Genomic DNA, 23586 nt, shown 5'->3' with positions numbered 1-23586 from the left:
CTTGTCTTCACACTGGAGAATGTATAGAAAACAGTAAGTACTCAGTAAGTGTCAAAACTGATATATTTGGGACTAGCTTACATCAAATTCAGAAACAGAGCAAAAGCTGTATGTCAGCAGTCTTTTTTTACCTAGAGCCAGGATGAAATATGTATATATGGGTACAGTAGAGATAGATGTGGGGTTAGAAGGAGCAAGAGAGGACATGAAGAGGAGAGGAGGAGGGAAATCCTCAGACCTGCTGTGTAACTGCTATGTAGTTGAAGCATAGAACTTAATGGAACAACTAATCTGTTCAGGGTGGGTTCTGTGGACATGGAATTAATAACAACATGAAGTGGAAGTCTGTATATTCACAGAGAAAATAGAAGGTAGCTTCTGAAGTAAGACCTAATTTTGAATTTTAGTCCTGCCATTTATTAGCTGCACATTATTAGACAAGCTACTTTTTCTTTGTGAGTCTTAAGTTCTCCATTGGTAAAAATGAGGGTAATAATAATATTCTGTTACAAACATTTGGTTTGATGAGAAAATTAGGTAACATGAAACTAACCAGCTCACTGTGCCTATTAAGCAGTAGATTATGGTTAATAACCAATCGATGTTTCTTGAAATCAAAACAAAAATAACAAAAGAATAATAACAAGGAAAGGCTAGGATATTACACTTCATGTCACATCTTGAAGTGATAGCCAAAGCTTTTTTTTCCATGTAAAACACTGGACCTACCTGTCAGGCCCAGAGCCAGAGACTTCAAATACGAAGCCCTGTAGTCTAAGGTAATGCACTGACCAGGTAAGCTTCCAAGAACGTTTCCCAGGACATTCTGTCTGGAGCTCATCTTAGATGGAAAGTGCCCTCTACAAATAACCTGCTGATTTATTTCTGAATGAGCAGTGTCAAAATTGGTACAGGAGTCAAAATTGCACGTGGAGTGACCTTTCATTTTGCACTGATTAAAAGGCTGATCACAGAGGCAACAGAATAAAAAGCTCCAGTTTTCAATAGTGAATTTAACCCTACTCTTTCCTTCTTTGAAGACCAATATTCTACAATGATGATGGATAACAGTCCATTCTATCAACCGACATTCAAAAATGAGCAATACTTTGTAAAACTAGCTAGACTTCCGAGATAGCCCTTTAAGTATTGAGGCATTGAGGGTCTAAACTTATCCTCAGGTGTCATCAATATGACTTACACATAAAGGTAAGTGCAGTGGTATTCAACAGCATTGATAGCTCAAAGAGAAGTACCTTGAAGATAACTCGAGGGTTCGAAATATTTTCAAAATATCAAGAGGAAACCTTTCCAAATGGACTAAGTTATGAGGTTCAATTTTCTGAAATACCTATCTAACTACCCTAGAGATTCGCAAGACGTGGCATCTGTAATACCAGGCTCACTGTTTATTTCTCCTCCCCATCCCTAATTGTTCATTTTCTGATTAAAGCCATAAGGTACATGAGCTGTGATGGTGCCCAATTTATGTGCCCCTTCGATGTGGAACATGTGATCATCAAAGAAAATGTGGGGCCTTATCTTTACCAAGATGGGACCTTTGGGGGCTCCAGCAAGGAAAAGAGCTTCGTCTATCTCTAGACCCCAGCGGCGAAGGGTTTTCAGCACTCGAGCGCCTGAACTGGCTGCACTCCTGGCTGTAACCAGGTAGGTCCTGATAGGGCAAAGTAACCGTTCGTCTTTGGCATAAAACTTCTTTTGCAGTCTGCCTAAATCTTCCAGAAAGCCTTTTAAGGGACCCTGTAAAAGGAACATATGTCACAGCTGTGATCCAGTGAGCTGAAGGAAGCGAATGCTGAAAAAGCAGAGGCTTATAAGAGTTTATAAAAGGATATAATACTGCATTAGAACTGCAGTATTCTAAGCCCAATGGCAAAGTTCTGAAACTCCTTGCATATATGTGAATATATTTCCTTTTATGGAACTATCCTTGCATTCCTGGAATAAGTATAGGATGACCATATAATTTATTATCTAAACATAGATGTTTTAAGAGTGAAAGAAGCTTCTATAAAAAGTTAAACCAGGGCCACAGACATAAATTATCCATTATGGCAAAATGGGATACTCTAAATAAAGTTTGGTTAATCACCAATAGCACTATTTTGGTTTGCTTTTTGTGAATTTCACATTTCATTATTATAATGTATGCTCCTATATCTAGTTCAGTGCCTTCTTGACTTGAATCTAACCTTGTCTTATAGATACAATTACCTTTGTATGTCTTCACACTTACTTCTATCTTCACCTTTCTGAATACTTAGTTCTAACTGTTTCTCTGGAATAGAGCAAGAATTGGATTCTGCTAGATGATCCAATCTGGAAGTCTTAAGTTTTTAAAACAAAGTTGAGTTTTAGGCCATTTATATTTATTGGCATTACTAATATATGTGATAATGGTTCTGTCTCATGATTCACTGAGCATCTGTTTCCTTTGTGAATGTATGTGTGTTTCTTCTAACATTTAGGAAGGTTTGTAATATTCTCTCATATTGGTTACCTTTGTAACTATAACTTTTTATAGTACTTTTAGTCTTTTGTTTATTTATTTATTTTAAAAATCCAGGACCTATTGTTTTCTTACAATGAGAAATAATGAAATTATAGTACTACTTTACCCATCTTTCATTTTCTATTTCTTTTGCAACCATCCAATTTTACTTGTTTCCTCTTCCTCATTGTTTACATTTTTATTATTAAACTTTCCTATATTTCTATTTATCAGCTTTACAGCTTATCCTTTGATCATTATTGTAACGGAAGATATCAACATACTACTCTTCCTTGGATTTTTCTCCTCCACATTTTTCTAGTTTTCATTAGTGATAGAATTTCTACATTGTTAGGGCATATAATGTGTACTTTCTTTCCTTTCATCCTAATCCCTACAATTGTTTTAGTTTTAGTTCTATGGTTAAATATATTCTGTAACCATTTGTGCCTCCATGTTTTTATTCATCTACATGTGGGCCAAACTGTGCCTTCTAGACTAGTTTTCCCAAGAAAATCTTATGGAATTAACAATCTCTGAGAATATAGTATGTTTTCAACTGTTGCTCTGTTTTCTTTACTTGGAATAAACTTTTGGCCTAGATATAGAATCTGTGATATATATTTTCTCTCCATATGATTTTATAAATAGTGTGCCACTGTCTTTTGCTATTGAATGCTGCTGTGGAGAAAACTGAGGACAGCTTGATTTTCCCCCCACTCATATGTGCAGACTGCCCAAAGAATTACTTTTTCATCTTTTAAGTCAAAAATTTTTCACTATGGCATGTATTGGTGATGATAATTTTTTTCTATTTCCAATTTTGTTCTATTTCCAATATATAATGTGGCCTTTAATCTTTAATCTTTTAATAGTTTATTTTCTTAATTTTTTTTTTGAGAGAGATAGACAACATGAGCCAAGGAGGGGCAGAGAGAGAGAAAGAGACACAAAATCCAAGCAGGCTCCAGGCTCTGAGCTGTCAGCAAAGAGCCTGACACAGGTCTTGAACTCACATCTGTGAGATCATGACCTGAGCCGAAGTTGGACAGTTAACCAACAGAGCTACCCTGGTGCCCCCAATATTTTAATAGCTTAATGTATGCATTAAAATCCCGACAGTTTCAAATATTTTATTGATTTATATTTTGATATAATTTTGCATCTTTTTATTTACCACACACAATCCTCTCCTTCTCCCTTCAAAATGTAATTTCAGTGTTTTTCAGGGATTCCAATTATGCATATATTGGATTTTCTTTACCTGTGATACATTTCTGTCATTTTCCTCTGTAAAAATCTTATTTTTCAATTTTACTCATTTCCAGAGTTCTACCAATTAATATTTTATAATCTCTCCCCTGATTCTTGCATTTCCATGTTATGACCTTGACCCAGCTTTATCAAGTTTTTAAAAGTCGTAGTAATTGTTTAGTCACAATTTTTACATATACTTCGGCTACTATTTCTAGTGAGAGATCTAAATCTGTTTTTAGATTTTGCCCTTTTTTGCCTATTTCTCAGAGTCTTTGTTTATACTCTGTGCTGCTTCTGTTTTTATTACTCATCACTGAAGTAGACTGGTTTTTCTGGAAACAATTAGAGGGTTTATGGGGAAGGTCAAGTATAGTATTGTAAGACTGACTTGTTTTCAATTCAAAAGACCCCTACTTCTCTGCTGTCCTGGAAACAAACTGTTTATTTATAAACATGACTTAATAGACTAGCTTTTGTCTATTTAGATCAAAACATTATTTAGATCATTATTTCTCTGAGGCTGCATATATCAGCAAGAAAAACAAGTAAAATTTACTCTCTAAAGGTATTCTAAAACTATTAACTATTTTTAAAATTGGTAACAACAGCTAAGGGGGTATGGTGACTGTTGGCAGGATCCACCCTACTCACAACTAGTTTGGCTTTGAAACATGGAGAAATATAGTTTTCCTACTGCTTTTGAGTAGTTTCCAAAAGGAATAAATAGGGACCAGTCAGTTTATGTCACCGTATTCAAAACAGGTATCCATATCATCCTTTCTAGAGATAATTTAAATGTAAAAACATAGGGATGCCCGGGTGGCTCAGTCAGTTGAGTGTCTGACTTTGGCTCAGGTCATGATCTTGTGATTTGTGAGTTTGAGCCCTATGTTGGACTCCGTGCTGACAACTCAGAGCCTGGAGCCTGCTTCTGCTTCTATGTCTCCCTCTCTCTACCCCTGCCCCACTCACATTCTGTCAACATTCTCTTAAAAATAAATATACATTAAAAATATTTAAATAAATAAATGTAAAAACATAAATAGGTTAAAATTAAAAATTATAGAAAAGATATATACTACAAACACCAGTCAAAAAAATCCAAATCAAAGCAAATCAAGAAAGCTGGAGTGGCTGTATAACTATCAGAGAGAGAGAGATTACATAATCAAAAGGGATTATGTCACCAAGAAGATATAACGCTCCTGAATATTTAAGCAGTAAGCAGAAGAGATTAAAAATACATGAAGCAAACACATCTAGTTGAAAGAAGAAATAGATTAATCCTCAAATATACTTGAAGACTCCAGCCTTGCTTCCTCAATGGTGGTGAGAAGAAGTAGGTAGAAAATTATTTAAAATTAGGTTAGAAAACTATTAAAAACGATTGAAATATGGAAAACCTGGGCAATATTACCTAACTAATACACTGTCAGTTTAATCTAATTGACATTTTTGACTACTCAACTCAACAATACAGAAACAACATTCTTGTCAAGTACACCTGAAACATTAACAAGATAGACCATATTCTGAGCATAAAACACTCCTCAATAAATATGAAAAACTGAAATAATATGAAATATATGTTTTGATTATAACAAAGTCTGTGTGGCATCTATAAGAATGAGATATCTAGTAAAATTCTAAATACTTGACAAATAACCAACTTCTAAATGACCCATAAGTCAAAGAGGAAGTCAGTGGAAAATTTAAAAATACTCAGAATTGAATGAATATTACAAACAATATATCAAAATTTGTGGGATGCTATCACAGCATCATTTAGAGAGAATTTTAATATATTAAGTGCTTATTTTAGAAAAGAAGTCTTAAATCAGTGTCCTCAATTTCCATCTTTAGAAACTCAGAGCTGGCTATTGAGAAGATAAATAAAATTGTTGTCTAGCTAGAAGAAGGGAGAAAAAAGAGAAGACAAATATTATTAATATCAGGAATGAAAAGGTATATATCACTAATAATTCTAAAAATAGGAAAAGCAAAATAATAACATATGAAAATTTTATGCTGATGAATTCATGACTTAAATGGAATGGGCAATTTCCTTTAAAGACACCAACTCATAAACTGCCAGAAAGTAGGACAATAAAGAGAAAATCTGAGTAATAGTTTGTATCTATTAAAAATAATTGAATTCTTAGTTAAAAGCCTTCATACACAGAAAAGCCCAAGCCCAAATGGTTTCTCTGTCAAAGTCTACCCTACTAGTTGAAGAAGAAATAATATGAACTATACACAGTCTTCCAAAAATTAAACAGGGGGAAAATATTTCCCACGTTATTTTGTGAAGTTACTATTATTCTGTAAGATATTACCAGAAAACAACGCTATGGAGATATCCTTCAGAAACACAAAGCCAAAAAAAAAAAATTCTAAACTATAATTTTACAAATTGAATTTAGCAAGATATAAAAAGGATAATACACCATGACCAGTTGAATTTATATACCAGCAATGCAAATCTGCTTCAGCATTTTCAAATACATTAATATAATTTACATATTAACAGACTAGAGAAGCCACATGCTTTTCTCAATAGATGCAGAAAAGAAATTGGACAAAATTGAACATGCATTTATTATAAAAAGTCTCAAAAAATAGGAATAGAAAGTAACTCCTTTACTTGGCAAAAGGCATCTTGAAAAAAAAAATAGATATTATACTTAAGAGTCAAAGACTGAGTGATCTGTTCCTAAGATCAGGGACTAGACAAGGATGTCCCCTCTTATCACTCTTATCGAACATTCCACTGAATGCACAAGCAAGGGTAATAAGGCAAGAAAGATAATTAAAAGACATACAAAATGGAAACAGAATAAGTGTTTTTATTCAGTCAACATTGTGTTGAAACCCTCAAATAATCTATGAAAATTTTACTATACTAACTAGTGTATTTAACAAAGTTACAACATACAAAGTCAAAAGTATTTTATCATCTGTGATAAACAGATTGGAAATCAAAATTTTAAAGTACCATCAAAATTATGAAATACTTCGGTATAAATCTAACAAAGCATGTGTGATTTCTATATACAAAAATATTTGAAAGTAATCAAAGATGATCTAAATAAATGGAGAGATATACCATATCAATGGACTGAAAGACTTACTATTAAGACATCCACCCCACTGCTAAGTTTAAGCCATAAATTCAACACAATCATACTAAAAACTCCAGCAGAATTTTTTTCCAGGAATGGACAAGCTAGTTGTTAAATCTATATAAAAATGCAAAAAAAAATATCAGAATATCCAAAAGAATTTTGAAAAATAACAAATTTGAAGAACTCACCCCTCCCGATCTCAAGACTTACTACAAAACTGCACTTATCAAGACAGTGTGATATTGATAAAAGCATGGACACCTACATTAAAGGAACAGAAAGCCAGTCTTTTTCACAAATAGTGCTGAACAATTAAGATATCCATAAGGAGTAAAAGTGAACTTAGCCAATACTTCGTGTTTAAATACAAAAGTTAATTCACAATAGGTCATGATCCTTAAAAAAACCTAAAATTATAAAATTTTGTGCACAAACATAGGGAATTAATGTGACTTTGGCCAACAGTTTTTACATATGACCTTAAAAGCATGATTCATAAAAGAACTAACTGATAAGTTGAACTTCATCAAAATTGTAAATTTCTGATCACTGAAAGACAATGAAAGATATAAAGAGAATAAAAAGACATGCTTATCTTGAGACTGAGAGAAAATATTTGCAAAACATATCTGATAGAGGTCTTGTATCCATAATATGTTAAGAACTCTCAAACTTAAATAATAAACCCAATACAAATGAGCAAGAGATTTGAACAGATATTTTTGCCAAAGGGTACATATGATGGCATATAAACACCTGATAACATGTTCAATATAATTTGTTGTTAGAAAAATTCAAATTAAAACTATAATGAGATACAAACAGCTTAAAAAAAAGCAAACACAAAACTTATCAGTACAAAATACTGGTAAGTATGTATTGCAACAAAAATCTCTCATTTAGTGCTATCGGGAATGCAAAGTGGTAACGTTACTTAAGAAAATAGTTTCACAATATCTTATAAAATTAAATGTATACTTAACATGTGACCTAGTTATTTACCCAAGAGAAATCTGATCTTATATTTGCACTGAACCCTGTATGCAAATGCTTAAAGTGGCTTTATTTATAAATGCCAAAAAGTGGAAACAGCCTAAATATTCTCCATCAGGTAAATGGATAAAGAAAAAGTGGTACATTCAAGAAGAGAATACTCAGCAATAAAAAAGGAACAGAAGCTACTGATACATGGAATGACATGGATGTATCTCAAATGCATTAAGCTAAATAAAAGAAGTCAGATTCAGAAGATTGTATACTACATGGAAATGGCATCTGGAAATGGCAAAACTATGAGGAAAGAAATCAGATTAGTAGTCGCAGACCCCAGAGATAGCAGAGTAGGATGACTACACAGAGGCATGAGGGAATTTTGTGAGTATATTGAGTATTTTGAATTTGGTCATGGTAAAACTCAGAAGCATCCAATAAAAATTATTAACTTTACTGTATATAAGTTATACATCAGATGTTATGATTAAAACACACAGACGCATACATACACACATGGTTAGAGACCACTGTTTGAGAATGGTGAGACGAGGTAGGGATCAAATCAAGAAGTGTCTGTTACTTGTTGTGGGGCCACACTGGAAGCGAGTGGCCAAGTTAATCTTCTCTAGGTTTGATTTGCTGATGACTCTCAGCTCTCCTCCATTTGAGACAACTGGGACAATGTCACGGCCAACCTGCAAGTCCCATGACCAACATACTTGAAAGGCTTCTTTAGGAATAGTACCTCAATTGTACTTCTTTTTCATCAGTGGAACACATTGACAAAGCCTGGTATTTATAGAAAAGCTACCTTTTCTATGTAAAAAATAGCATCTTTATGGGAAATTGGAGTGGTTCACTGGGTTAAGTGTCTGACCAGCTCAGGTCATGATCTTGCAGTTTGTGGGTTCCAGCCCTACATTGGGCTCTGTGCTGACAGCTCAGAGCCTGGAGCTGGTTCCTGATTCTCTTTCTCCTTGCCACTCCCCTGCTTGTGCTCTATCTCTCTCTCAAAAATAAACATAAAATTTTTTTTAATTTAAAAAATAGCATCTTTATCCCCTGCCAGAAGGACTGCATAATGAAAACAAGTATGTTCATTTGAAAATTGTTGATCATTCCAGCAATAAACTAGTGTTGGGCTTCACAATTTCAATTGTTTAATGGGAAGAACAAGTTCTTTAACGTGGAAAAGGAAAGTAATTAATGCAAACTTTAAAAGAAATTTGAATTATTTACCTGAGATGAGAAAATGGTATTTTAAGATTATCTTGAAATAATTATGAGATTTTATAAGTGTTCTCTTTTTTTGGAAATCCTCTAAATTTCAGTAATAGTTAGATTACTATACAATGGGCTCTAAATTTCAAGCAAAGCAGACATACTAAAATATAACAAAGGATTTTCCTCTCAGTTTGTTAGCACTGAACAACTTCATAACATAGGATCAAGTCTTCCAAAGAAGCTCTTAAGGCAGGGACCATGAAAGTTATGTGCACATGTGTGCACGTGTTCTCACACACACAGTTTAAATATCGGTTGCTGTCACATGAGGCAAATTACTGAAAATTTTCAACTTTCTGTTAGTCTATTTCTACTTTTATGAGTACAATAAAAATAAAAATATTTAAGTTTATCCTAAGTTCAAGAAGAGCTGAGAAAAAAAGACCAATTAAGTAATTAAATTCTTTGGTAAAATTCTTAGGTTAAAACTAAATAATTTGTCAGTGCGGATTTGGTTTAGAGAATAGCTTGATGTTTCAGATTTCCTTTGGCTCAGGAGTCGTAAGCTTTGTTCATTTCACACTGTGACTTTAACATTTCAGTTCATGGATTGATTCAAAAAGCTTAAATATTCAGTTTCATTTTGATTAGGTGTTCATAACTTTCACTGGTGTGAGGCTCATTGTTCGATTCAATCTGAGCTCTCAATTGTGCAGATTTTCTCAGTTAAGTAATGTGTTTATTGAATTTGAGGTTTATGGTCAAAGAGGTCCATAAATGTTTACTGAACCTATCGCAATCACTTTACTATTCTGAGAAGTTATTATGTAGAAATGGTTTACTGGTAAGCCATATTACCTCTATTACTTGTAATTTGGAGGTGAACTCATTATTACGAGAAGATCATAGAAACATTTCCAAAAAAGGATAAAAAGAATGCTAAAACAAAACTAAAAGCAAAACCAAGCAAAAACCAAAAGTACCCAACTCGGCAGCAGATGTTTAAAAATGAGGAGTTCATGAAAGAAAGGGAGCAAAGTGTAAAGGATAAGAAGTGAGGAATCGCCTGCCTAAAATAATTTAAAATATTTATATGTTGGAAAATAAGTAGATCAAAATTAATTAGAAATCACTGAACCCACCTGAGCGAGAGGCTTATTCTCAAATAGTGTTTCATGTTGGAAGAACTTGTCCAGTCCGTGCTCATTGGCAATATAATCAGATTCATCAGAGAAGAGGACCGCGTCCCCATCAAAGGCCACACGGAGCTGGGTGTCACAGTAGGCCATGTCTTTGGCTCCATCAAACATTGTTGCAGAGGCAATCCCTGGCAGACCATGGAGATTTATTAATGCTCTTCCCAGAGGTGTCAGTTTCTTCTACCATTTTAATGATTAAAAAGAGGAAAACAAAAGGTACTCCCAGACCTTGCAATATTTTTTTTCTAGCTATCACCTGATGACTCAACTGTTCTTTATAACTGCATATTTCCAAGCAACTGTTTACACATGACCTCAATTTCTATAAGGGAAGGGAAAGTGTTAAAGGGGTTGTAGGACAATCACTGAGGATGTCCACCTCTAGGACGCTCAGAGCTCTCAAAGACATGCTTAGGGTCTGCCACTTGTGGAAATGCCTTATCAGAAAATTTAACAAGCCACATAATCAAATATGAAGCCCCAAAAAAGTCAACACTTGCTCAAACCTTTTTATTAACTTAAGGGATAAAACCAAATGAATACCTTCTTGTATGGCTTCTTGTACTTTTTCAGAATCTGCAGAAAGATACAGGTTGGTAAGATATGCCTTCAAATAGCCAATGGGGCTTTTTCCACCAGTCAGACAGAAGCGGTCAATTAGTAAGCCTATTTTTGGGCAAGAAAGACTTTGTTATGTCAGAGACTAAAGACAATATACCTACTGTAAGTGTAAATCAAAGTTATCATAGGAATAATTGAGTGTCTATTGAAGTTTTGGAATTACCTTCATAGCAGTAATATTAAAAAACTGCTACATTACATTAAAAAAACTTTTATATAATAGTGGATGTGTTTGGTGCATGATCATTCATTAAGTAGTCCACACAAACCATGCCAATTTACCCTCACAACAACTTTATGACAGGTATTATTCTCACTGTGACACAACAGGAAATGGAAACATAAAGACTTGTCTAAGCCCATTGGTTCATAAGGACTCTTGTCTAGACTAGAACATAGTTCTTTTCCTTCAACCACAGGCTCCTCACTTGTTGAAAGAGATAGTTGATGTGTGGCTCTATTTTAAGTACCATTTCTGTATTTCTTCAGTAACAATACAATAGTAATGACAAGCAATGCCAGGATTTAAACTGTTTTCTAGAAACAACAACAAAATGTCTGAAAGTGTCTCCTTTTTTTAAAATTTATTTTTGAGAGACAGAGAGAGACAGCATGAGTAGGGGAGGGTCAGAGAGGGAGGGAGACACAGAATATGAAGCAGGCTCCAGGCTCTGAGCTATCTGTCAGCACAGAGCCCAATGCGGGGCTCAAACCCACAAACCGTGAGATCATGACCTGAGTTGAAGCTGGAAGCTGGATGCTTAACTGACTGAGCTCCCCAGGCGCCCCTGAAAGTGTCTCCTTCTTGACTTGGAATTTTAAATGCAAGTATTTAGCAGACTAAATATTAAAATACCATTAAATGTCTTTCACATAAACAACAATTAAAAAACAAATGCTAAGTTTCTAAAGTAGGCGCCCATATTCACTTTAGATGAAAGTATAAATTGGTACAAGCTATCTAGAAAGTCTTGACAATATGTCTCAAAGGCTTTTTTAAAAAATCTTAAATGTTTTTATTTTATTGAAATTGATGTTAGTTGTCATACATGTAGTATTGGTTTCAAGAATAGAATTTAGTGATTCATCACTTACAAATAACACCCAGTGCTCATCCAAACAAGTGCCCGCCTTAATACCCACCACCCATTTTAGCTCATGCCTCCACCCACCTCTCCTCCAACCCTTAGTTTGTTCTCTATAGTTTGCCGCCCTCTGTTTTTATTTTTTGTTTTCTGTTTTATTTTTGCTTCCTTTCCCCTATATTCATCTGTTTTATTTCTTAAATTCTGCAGGCATGAAATCATGTTGTCTTTCTGATTGATACCTTAGAGTTTAAGTCAGTAAGACCTTAAGTGAGCACCTAAATCAGTGGTTCTCAACTGCGGATACACATTAAAATTACCTGAAGTTTTTTTTTTTAAATATAATTTACTGTCAAATTGGCTAACATACAGTGTGTGAAGTGTGCTCTTGGTTTTGGGGGTAGATTTCCATGGTTCATTGCTTACATACAACACCCAGTGCTCATCACAACAGGTACCCTCCTCACGGCCCATCACCCATTTCCCCCTCCTCCCTACCTCCACCATCCACTCTGTTTGTTCTCTGTATGTAAGAGTCTCTTATGGTTTGCCTCCCTCTCTCTCTGTAACTATTGTTTTCCCCTTCCCTTCCCCCATGGTCTTCTGTTAAGTTTCTCAAGATCCACATATGAGTGAAAGCATATGATATCTGTCCTCTGACTGACTTGTTTCACTCAGCATAATACCTTCTGGTTCCAACCACATTGCTGCAAATGGCATGATTTCATTCTTTCTCATTGTCAAGTAGTATTCCATTGTATACATAAACCACAGAGCTTTTATAAGTTTATAGCTTTTGACCTTTTCATAGTTTATTTTAAGGGAATAATCTGAAACTCTGATAAAGATTTATGTGGAAAGGTCTCAGCTCAGGATTATTTATAAAAGAAGAAAACTGTTTAATGATATGAGAATAGTTGAATAAAGTATACCATTATGCATATGAGATAGTATATACCCATTCAAAATGTTTTTAGTACATGATAGATGGGTAGCTGCACATGATGTAAAGCGGAAGTTTGAGTCTCCTCAACTGTATGGACCAACAGAGTAGATAGAGCCCATCGACAGCTGAGGTGGAAGTGTTTGCTATGGTATGAACAAAATAACTCTTGTTTTTCACTTAAGCCAACATTGGGCATAAGTGACATCAAAGTATACACTACAATCCCTTAAATAATATGAAGTTAAAGATCAGAAATTATTTGTTGTCACTGGGGACTTCAGAAATGATTGAAACATCATCCCAATTCTCAAGGAGATCATAGTTCACTGAGCAGCCAGGCATGTAAAACAGATAATTATAATTTAATAGGCCATAGCAGAAGGAGATTCAGATTCCCTTAAATACCCAGAGAAGAGAAATGACTAATGCTTCCAGGTGAAAAGTTGTTATGTCACAAATAAGGTTGTGTGAGAAGATGGAGCTCTATCAGTTCATTAGCAGAATTGATAGGCAAATAACCATGACTCCTTCTGCTACTAGCCATGATGTACTCAGTTTGGTCAGGGATCAATAGACATAAATCACCTACTAAATCAAATAAGATTGTTGTAAAAATAATAGCCACCGTTACTGAATGATTATGCTGCTCATCTATTCTAAGCCTTTTATATACGTTCTCTTTTCATGTAATAACACTGTGAAAGCTACTTTTTTGAAAGGCAAGCATTTATTAAAGTGTGTCTCAGACATCAGCCTTATAATTATGATAATGTAAAACTCATAATTTATAATACATTTTGATTTATAAGTATTCCCACTTTAAACCCACTTTAAAACTTGAATATGCCAAAGTTCAACCTTACTTTGACTTGACATACCCAGAAGACTGGATGTCACTTAAAGATAGGCTAAATCTCCTCAAATAACAAGCCAGGTAATTCCATAACAGGAAAATGAGGATTTTTCTCTTAGAGTATCCAACACGTTGATGGAAATGCTATGAAGAGACTAGAGTCAATCCAAATTTCTATGTAAAGGAACAAAGACATTTTTACTGGCATGGGTATGTGTGGGGAAAGAAGTAAGGGAGCATCAGATTGTAAGAGTTGAAAGGGAAGGGGAGAACCTGTAAACCTTAGACATGGATCTGTGGTGAGCAAGAAGTGTGATTGCACAGAGAAAACTTCTGAGTTGATGGCCCCTTGAAGTCAGGTTCAGAAGTGAAAAACATAAAACAGAAATATATTGCAGGAGCTGGGATTAAGACTTTGAAATTCACACTTGACAAGTTAAGTCCGGAGCTTTGGGCCCAACTCTGCTGAAGTTAAACATGAACATGGCCTCTCTTTTTCTGACATAGGCAAATAAACATTCCTCCCTCGGAAGAGGGTGTCAGTATCAAAGACGCTGCATTAGTTAGGCCACAGTTAGCAAAATGACACGGCTTCTCCCTTCCAGAGCAGCTAGCTGTTCTTCCACATGTTGTTTATTTTACTTACCATAGTGATTGACGCTGTTTATAAGCCGCACTCCCACTTGGGCATGGTTATTAGTCATCAGTACAATATCAAATAAGTCCTGTTCATTAGGATACAGCTCACGGAGTCTAGCGTTGACGTGCTGCAATGCCTGCAGGTTACAAACATGAATGCATGTAAAGAGGGCCAGGCAAGGTGGGCATTGGAGTCTGGAGTCTGGAGAGAAAGGATAGCATCAGTGTCAAATTCAAACTCTGAAGACTCCTCACTGAGAGATGATGGCTCCTTTAAGGCAGGTTTATTCCATTCATTCCTGTATTTCCCACCTCTTACACACAGGCCATCAGTTAATGTTTGCTGAATAGATAGGGAAAGTTTGTTGAAAACTGTTACATTTGGTTTCCTAGAATTATCTCTGTAGGATAGGTAGATGGAAAGATCAGGTTAACCCTTTTATGCTTTGTCTTTTTTTCCTTATTCATAAAATCTGCTTTTCTTGCTCATCTGGTTATTTTTTACTGTGAAAATATAGAATGCTTCATGAATTTGCATGTTACCCTTGCACAAGAGCCATGCTAATGGTTTCTGCATTGTTCCAATTTTAGGATACATGCTACCAAAGCACTTTGTCTATTTTTTAAACATGAGTCTTTAAAATAGGTTAGTGGTTTCCTTCAATGCATGTACCATGGCCCATAAATACCTTCTACTCACAACTTGTGGAGATGTCATTTATTTCTGTCTGGCTATAATGTTATTGTTTAATATTTATATGTGTTATATAGGATCACAAGTGCTATACATTTCAGTGTAAGTTCAGAGAATCTTACTTTCTCTATTAAAAAAATCATGCACCTAAGCACAAAACAAGATCATCTCTATATTATATTTGGGGCAGCTAGAGTGAATTTCATTTTGTTTCTAATGCTGGGATTGTAAACTCATTATTGTTTCCTGATACCTCTCCTTCCAGGAAGGGAACAAAGGTGTCTCTTACACACGTCATCATTAGAACTCTGCTGAGGGTCATCACAACCTCCCAAATCTAGAACTGGAGACCCTTCCGCACCAGTCTGGGACCCTCTGTGAAAGCATAAATTGACCTGGGGTCAACCTGAAAAGGGCAAGAATTACAAAGGTGGACCGGTAATTATAAGGAAACCTCCATGAGTTTCCAAGGACCTGTCTGGGTCCTTCCCTCTCCATCCAGGGTCCTGACAGACTGAACACAGCTTTGGAGAGTACCTTCACAAAGCGGAATGCAGGCCCTGGGGTCAGGATGACATTCTCGTTGGTGAGCTGATATTCCATGTACTTTTCTAGACCCTCTTCCTCGTAGATTTTTCTGGCATCCACCATGTTGAAAAGTGCACGGGATGACACGGCAATGGTGATGGCATGCTTGGGTTTAGGCTGCAGAAGAGGGTTGCCAATGTGAGGATAGTCACATGGATGGAAGGGATCAGGAAAAGGGCCCGTGCCAGGGCAAGGCAGAAAGAGAACACCTAGGCCCCTGCTTGGAGCACTGGGATGCTAGAGAGAGCCAAGGGCTGAGATTCCCATCCCTCCCCCAACTCCTGAGAGTGTAGGGGTGAGGAGTTAGGGGGAGGCGACTCAGGGTGCTGGGCAGGACTTCCCTACACATTGGAGAGGAGGGAGGCTGGAGGAGATTCAGGCTGTAGAGCTGCAGAGAGGGGGGTCTCGGGTATCAAGTCAGTGGACCCTACTCACTGGTCGGGGGCGAGAGCAGCTGGGGATCTTCTCATACAGAGTTCTCACGGATGCCCAGTAGGCTTCATCCACTTCGTCCTCTTCCTCTTGCTGCGATTGCCGGGGCAGTTCTGACAGACAGTCGCTGTCTGGATGGATAGGATAGTTGCTCCTGCGCTGGGCATAGGACTTCCATTCGGTGGGAGGTGTGCGAGGGTATTCCCGCCGGGGTGCGGAGTCCCGGGATTCCCGGATGCCCCGTATGATGCCATGAGCCCAGGCTTCTTGATTCTCGTGCATCTTGGAGCTGCGCCGGGACTGGGAATAGGACTCCGGGGGAGTGGGAGGGCAAGAGTCGAGAGGCATGGGTGGCGTGGGTGCCAAGGGCTCAGCAGCTGACAGCTCTTTTTGGGACTCTTCCTGGCTGGGGGCGGTGGATGAAGCCTGGGAGGCTGTGGAGCTGGGGGGGAGCTGGAGCAAGAAAGTGGGATTCTGAGTTAGATGCTCACCTTTCCCCATCTCTGCCTAGCAAGGGTCAAGGACCCTTGCCCTTCCCTTTGTTTCATTCTTAGCCTTTAGTTGGATCCTGGTCATCCCAGCTCCTTTAAGTAGGGCTTGAAGGGGCTCAGATGTTTCAAGAACCCAGTTATTAGGTATTTCTGTTAAATGGACATAGAAACAGATTGCTTTTATTTCTCCCCCTCCCCCCTCAGCACCTCACACTGTTTTATTTTGTTTTGGAGTAGATATAACAGGGCTTCTTGCCCTTAGGCAGCTAACACATAGTTCACAAAGTTCTGTTGCTTGCTTTCCTTTTAATTACACATTCAGAGACCTCCAGATGGGATGGAGGGCTTGACTAAGGGACTTTATCACCACTGCCTTCATTTGTGACCTCCAGATAATTCTCTGACTAGACCAGATGTTCCCACCAGCAGACTCTACAAAACATCTGGAGGCATCGCTCTGTATATTTGCCCTCTGATTAATGCAGCGACTGCTGGGAAGGTTGGTGGTCTGGGGAACCATAGGTCTCCCTTGCCTTCAGAACTTTGTGTCAGTGGAGCTGATTAGGAGAGAATCATCTTCCTAAATAAAAAATGAATTATACCTGTGTGCAATAAACTATTCAGCATCTATATTTTATTTCAGTTTTGATGATTGTTTCACATGTTTCAAAAGACAGCCTTGGTTAGGTTATTGAGCCACTTTTCACAGGGATAGATGGATTGGTAAGGATACATGTTCTCCATCTAGGTCTGTGTCACTCTCTCTGTTCCCAAAAACTTAGTCTCAAAACTAATGTTTTCATCTCATGGGGCCAGACCTCCATATGGACCCAAAGCACCACACAATCTACTACACTTTTCAACAACTTATCTCCTTTGTTGGTTTTTTCACCCCGTTTTCTAAGACTTCAGTACTCAGTTATTGGTGAAGAAAAAATGGAATGAGAAGTCAAAGAGCTTAATCATTAAGTGTACAGTTTAGAGACCTAGTGACTGGGTTTTAATCTACTTGTATTAGTGTTCTTGATATGAGATCTTAGGCAAGTTACTCTGTGTTTCAATTTTCTCAACTGTAAAATAGGGCTTATAGGTTTTTTTTTTTAATGATGGCTAAAACATGTAAAGTGAATAGAATAGGGCCTGGCATATAGAGAGCATCAATAAAATATTATTATTATCATTACCATTATCATTATTATACCATGTTCCCTTCATTTCATCTTCATGTCTACCTTAAGACTGCCACTCTTGCTTCTGTTTTCGTCTACTGATGGAGCTCTGGTGGATGGGCTTGGTGATGTTCGAGACCACTGATTTCGCACAAGGTGCCCCCGAGAATCAGTCTTCAATGATGATAATTCTTGTGATTCCTTTGGAAGAGAGAAGAGACCCAGGGGTGTGATGTCCTACCACCCACCCCTGCCATGCCTGTGCCTCCAGAAGAGCCATGTCAAGCTAAATATAGCAGAGCCCAATGAGAAGGTCCCTGGCATATATGATTAATTCAGCCTTGACCCTTATGTACTATTCTAGCTCTGGCCCAATCCTAAACTCTGTGAGGGGCAAAAAGTGGGGATCCGCCTGCAGGAGAATCCAAAACTAAGAAGCAAATCTGATGTCTCCTATTTTTTTCACCTGTGTCTCCTCTTATAAGGAACATAGTAAAGTTGACCATTTTTCCCTCCCTTTTCCCCACTTGTTTTCTTAAGGGTAAGCCTGTTAGCTGAAACTCAGAAGACATCATTTACCATTTTTGACCATACTACAAAGATGGCAGCTGGCCCCTAAATGAGGCTGCAGCAGGGCTCCAAAACAGCTACCTAAGAGGGAATAGAGCACTCTAGCATTTCCTTTGGGAGGCGTAAGAATGGAGGAGACCATGGAGAGGCAAGTGGAAGAGTTTTTATTCCCCATATCCTGCCCCTCACCCCGGCTGCCTGTGGCTCCCCTCCAAAATCAGTCGTTTGATCTCTGCTCACCCTGATCATGGTGATCTGCCGGCCCTGCTCCCACAACAGGCACATGTGAATATAAACACGTATTGTGCGGCAGGGGCCAAGAAGTACTGTTCCCTCCGCTGCACAAAGGCAGCGTCTACACGACGAGTGACCTCGCATAGGGCAACATCTCAGCAAGGGATTCGGATTGACTGCACGTCTCATCTGAAAGATTGTGCAGAAAACGGTCAGTGCGATGGCCAGACTCCCCTTCCCTCCCTGGTTTGAACAATGACCAGTGGCCTCCCATAGGCTGAGCAGAGAAGACAGCTGGGGTTTCTACACCGTACATTCTATGTGAGCATGGGGGTGTGTACTGGTGGGGAAGGCAGGGACCAGCCTCTCTCAGTCTGTACTTGAACTCTCCATGAAGACAGTAGGTTTCCCTTAGTAGAAATCTCGGCAGCTCAGTCTTCTCTACCAGAACTCAGAACTCCCTGCTCCCTTACATTTTCTGTTATGCTTCCTGCTCTTTAATTCACTCGCCAACTCCCAAGAGGTCAGCTCACCTGTGTGCCCAGACGAACTCCTGATTTCTCAGAATCCCTTCTTTTCTCTGTGTCTATGCTGTCTTTTGAGTTCTTCGATCCAGTATCATTCTTAATATGAAAACAAAGTATTTTTTAAATTAATTTTTAGTATCGGGGGCATTAGAAACCTTGGGTTTAGGAATGAAAGGATAAATAAAATTTGAAATTTGTCTCTTTCCCAATTTAAAAGTATATATAAATTTTAGATATTTTCTCCTTGTTCTAACAGGCATGGATAAAAATAACACCTATCCAAGCACTATATAAACAATTTTTTAATTTAGAAATTTGTTGGCTTATATATTGAGGCATGAGGCATTTATCATTTAAAAATTATAACAAAGAAAATGCTATGGGAGAATTTTCTAGGGCTCAGCCAGATTTGAATTTATGTGAAATTGCTCACACAAAGTAACTTTTTTTTTTTTTCCCCTCTCTCCACTCCTCTGAAGATTGCTACTTCGGGAACTTTTTCCTTTGGTCATATAGAATTAAAACGTCTCTTGTTTGTTTTCTTAACAAACTAGAACTCCAATATTCCATGCATCTAAGCCTCACCAATATTAGCTTGATTTTTAAAATCAAGATTCTTTTTTTTTTAAATCTTTATTCTCTTTTGAGAGACAGATATAGAGTACAAGTTGGGGACGAACAGAGAGAAGAGAGAGACACAGAATCTGAAGCAGACCTCAGGCTCGGAGCTGTCAGCACAGAGCCCAACCTGGGCTTGACCCATGAATGGTGAATTCATGACCTGAGCTGAATTCAGTCACTAAACTGATTGAGCCACACAGGCACCCTAAAATCAAAATTCTTAATCCCATGCAGCTCTATTGAGATTCCTGTCTTTTGTACATATTTTCTAATTACTTATACCAGCTACAGTGAAAGGACATTTCATATTAACAAACTGATAGGGAAGGCTGTGTAGAACAGCACAGGGAGATAATCCATGTCCTGGACACTAGTCAAATATTTTCATTTTTAATTGCAGGACATGCCATTGTATGTGTTTATATTGTTTCATGCTAATTTGGCAGCTGTTATACGACCAAAATTGGTGTTTTTTTCTGTTGTAAGAGCTCGTCTTCTAGCTTAGACCAGGGTGCTCAGGAGCAGTTTAGGCATAAACTGTGCCTCTGTGTTAGTTGAGTGATGGAGTCTGTGACTGCAGAGAATGGCAGAGCTGTGTGGTCCTTAGAAATGATCCTAAAATCCTCCTCGCCACTCCCCACACCATCACCATAACATCCTGTCAGTTATAACTGCAAAAGATATATTAAGCCCAATCCCTCTTCTCAATCCCTAGTATCATTGCTTTGTTCCAGATCTCAAGTCAGACGTTACTGCATTCTTAGAATTATAGACTTTCGATCAGGTTTCATAACTTCAAATCCTCCCAACTTCTAGATCTACCTACCCCATCGATATAAAGTGATATTTATCAAACATAAATCTGATTATGCTTCATTCTGGGTACACTCTTCATTTGTGTGGTTTGACAGACCAGGAGCCTCATGGCACATCCTGTCCACCTCCAACTCGCCCTCCAATGTACACTTTTATCTTATGTTTGCTTGTGCTAAATGACTTGTATTTGCCTCCATGTCACCCTATTTCCTTGTAACCTCCTCATCTCTTTAATGTTCTTCAAAACCCAGCTCAGCGTGACCTGGGAGATGTTCCCAGAGTTAAACATTCTTTCATGTTGCCTGTGTCTTTTACACATACTCTCACTGAGCACTGAATTGTATTTTGTTTATATATTCTCTTTCCTACTAGGTTGTGCGTTCTTCATGGATAGCAACACTGTTTCCACCTCTTGCCACTGACACAGGAGCGTCTGTTCAATAAAGCCTAAATAATTAGATTGATCCTGTGTACTCTAATCTCATTTTTCTCCATTCTTTATTTTCTTTCTTTTCCTTCCCCTTTCTCCACGTGCAGGTATTATCTGAAATGATTTAATTGTTGCTGAACATTTCCAGAGGTGATAATCTTAGCCCTTTGACAAGATTCTAGGACATTCAACTCACTCACCTTCTTTTTCTGTTTCACAGATGTTTGACTCATTTCTTTTAACTGGAATTTCTTTTGTTGTTATGCAGGTTTTCCTCTCCCCAGCTCCATTTCCTGTTGTTTCTGTTGCTCTGCCTAGGTTTGCATTTAGAATGTCAAATTTATGACATCATATGTGATTCCATAGTAACAAACTGACTCCAAATACGTGACTATAAAAAAAGCAATAGTATTTCTTCATATTTGAGTACATCTACTCATAACTATTCTTAGAGATTTTAGGAAGTGATGTCTAAACAATGCTAAAATGTTTGATAAGTAGCAATATCAATATTACTACTTTCTTCTTTTTAAACATCACTGTATTACTCATCAGGCAAACCCCACTGTGGCTATACATTTTCTGGTACTGTCAAAATGAATGGCAAACTCATTTGTGGAACCAGTGATTTATTATTGTTCATCCCAACAGATTTTGGAGAACTTTGTGCAATCTGGAGATAATTTTTGACAGCTGAGATGTTGTTCTCATGGAGAATATGAAGTTTAGACTTGTTTTTAGCTTCAATGTTGGGTGTTTCTTTCACAATGTCAAGGTCATTTCCATTTCACAAAGTCAAAGTACTTTCCCTAGGCCAGTGTCAGAGAATGACAGCTGGGCTGTCTTTCCTGCTATTTGCCCCATCCTTGAACGTTTGAACACATATTTGTCCCTCTTGTGTACATACAAAAAATATGTAAAATCCAGCCCCCAACTCTGGTTTACAGGGTCGACTAATGTCATGGCATTTAATGGCTCTGATTTTATCTTCACCCAAACTGTAGGTAAGAGATTCACACACTGGCCTGAATTGGTCAAACCAGCATGGACTAAGGCAGATTTCTACCCCTCTTAACAGAAGTTGATAACTTAATTTGAATATCAGAGGAAATTTTTAAAAGCTTTAATCAAATTCTCCAAGGAGTCCTCTAAATAGTAAAACATGCTGGCTCAAGTTTAGAGGACCTCAGTTTGAGGTACACTGTGGCCCAGCACTTCGACCTCCCACCCCAGTATCTTTCTGTGATCTGTGATCCTGAACAAGTTTTTAATATTCCTAAATCTCAGTTTTCTTATTTATAAAATGGAGAAAATGATGGTATCAATATTAAAATGGAGAAAATTATTTCGTGATAGTTGAAATAGTGTGAAGTACTTAAGACAGTGCTTGGCATTTATAAGTGACTAATAAATGTTAGTACAGTCTTAGACATAATTATGCTATAGCTATACTAGAGAGTTCAAATAGAAATCTCTAATCTCCAATGCAATCTGTTGTAGGAACACAAATTTAAAACTACCTGTTGTTCATATACATGTATAATCAATCAAATATCAGTTTGGTGATTCTTCCCATAGCCTAGACTCTCTAGCCCCATTGCTGTAGACAGAGAAAGGAGGGCAGGCTGCGAGAGAGCAGTTTTTAGGGTAGCAGTTAGGAGCAGAAGCTGGAGAGCTCTGAGACCTGTTTCTATCACACACAGGAGGAAAATTTTGTAGAGATGAAGGATTGAAAGAGTCTTTGGTTTCTGACCAGTCCTTCTTGTCAGGAGAAGTTTTTGCTTCTTGTCCTTTCCATGAATCTTCCATGTAAATCAGCATCAGTATGTTCAATGAGTTCCTTGATTATTGTTCATTTTCTATAGCACACAGCCTCTGATAGACTATGAGCTTCATGAGTGTTTTGAATTTTTTGATGTACCAAGATTTGAATATATCATTTTGTTTTGAGTGCTGAGGATGATATTAAAGAATTATTTGTGGTTTTTTTTCAGATTTCTTCATTTGTCTTTCTTTATTATCTGCTAATTATTAACTTTGTTATTGAGCACTGAAAACTATGCATACATGTAGGCATCTGTGCTAGTCAGGGTTCTCTAGAGAAACAGAACCAATAGGAGATATATAGATATATAGGAAGGCATTTATTTTGGGAACTTATTCATGTGATTGTGAAGGTTCATCAGATTGCCATCTGCAAGCTGGAGAATGAGGAAAGCCAGTGATATGAGTCAGTATCAATCTGAAGGTCTGAAAACTAGGGGAGCCAATGGTGAACTCCCAGTCCAAGCTCAAAGGCCAGAGAATCTGAAGGACCTCTGGTTTAAGTTCCAGGGTCTGAAGGCCTGGGTATCAGATGCTCTGATGTCCAAGGGCAGGAGGAGAAGGTAGATGCTATAGGTCAAGGAGAGAGAGAGAATTCACCCTTCTTCCACCTCTTTTGTTCTCTTTGAACCTTCAGTGGGTTGTATGATGCTTGCTCACATTGATGAGGGTAGATCTTCTTTGCTCAGTCTACTGATTCACATGCTAATCTTTTCCAGAAACATACTATATATAT

General features: G+C 37.5%; 1 protein-coding gene and 1 non-coding gene across 8 annotated transcripts; both read right to left on the bottom strand.

Moving 5' to 3' along the window:
- Positions 1–45: 45 nt before the first annotated feature.
- On the bottom strand, positions 46–21336 carry NT5C1B (5'-nucleotidase, cytosolic IB). 7 transcript variants are annotated; one of them, XM_029938256.1, is made up of 11 exons: positions 21227–21336; positions 19166–19255; positions 18639–18821; positions 17892–18029; positions 16172–16621; positions 15686–15853; positions 14462–14591; positions 10854–10976; positions 10254–10438; positions 8397–8582; positions 5609–5678 (listed from the first exon to the last, which is right to left on the bottom strand). In XM_029938256.1, the coding sequence occupies exons 1-10, from the start codon at positions 21257–21259 to the stop codon at positions 8445–8447; spliced, it is 1638 nt and encodes a 545-aa protein (XP_029794116.1). In that variant the 5' UTR covers positions 21260–21336; the 3' UTR covers positions 5609–5678; positions 8397–8444. The 7 variants fall into 7 exon arrangements, with proteins under 7 accessions (XP_029794112.1, XP_029794113.1, XP_029794118.1 ...); XM_029938257.1 differs by having other exon boundaries at positions 5618–5678; positions 8401–8582; XM_029938252.1 differs by lacking the exons at positions 5609–5678; positions 8397–8582 and adding an exon at positions 46–1761.
- LOC115290929 lies at positions 14963–15065 on the bottom strand. Its single transcript, XR_003908309.1, has one exon. It is a non-coding gene; the product is annotated as a U6 spliceosomal RNA (small nuclear RNA).
- Positions 21337–23586: the final 2250 nt, after the last annotated feature.

Source organism: Suricata suricatta, chromosome 4 (genome assembly GCF_006229205.1).
Source record: "Suricata suricatta isolate VVHF042 chromosome 4, meerkat_22Aug2017_6uvM2_HiC, whole genome shotgun sequence".
NCBI classification, from domain to species: Eukaryota; Metazoa; Chordata; class Mammalia; order Carnivora; family Herpestidae; genus Suricata; species Suricata suricatta.
Note: the sequence above shows the minus strand (reverse complement) of the source record. Positions and strands in the feature narration are given on the sequence as shown.

Coding starts and splice junctions, on each gene's coding strand:
- NT5C1B (XM_029938252.1), bottom strand. CDS start 21,259: ATGAGTCAAACATCTGTGAAACAGAAAAAGAAG. Junction 19,256..21,226: donor CTGTGAAACAGAAAAAGAAG/GTGAGTGAGTTG, acceptor TTTCATATTAAG/AATGATACTGGATCGAAGAA. Junction 14,592..15,685: donor CTGCATTCCGCTTTGTGAAG/GTACTCTCCAAA, acceptor TGTAACCTGCAG/GCATTGCAGCACGTCAACGC.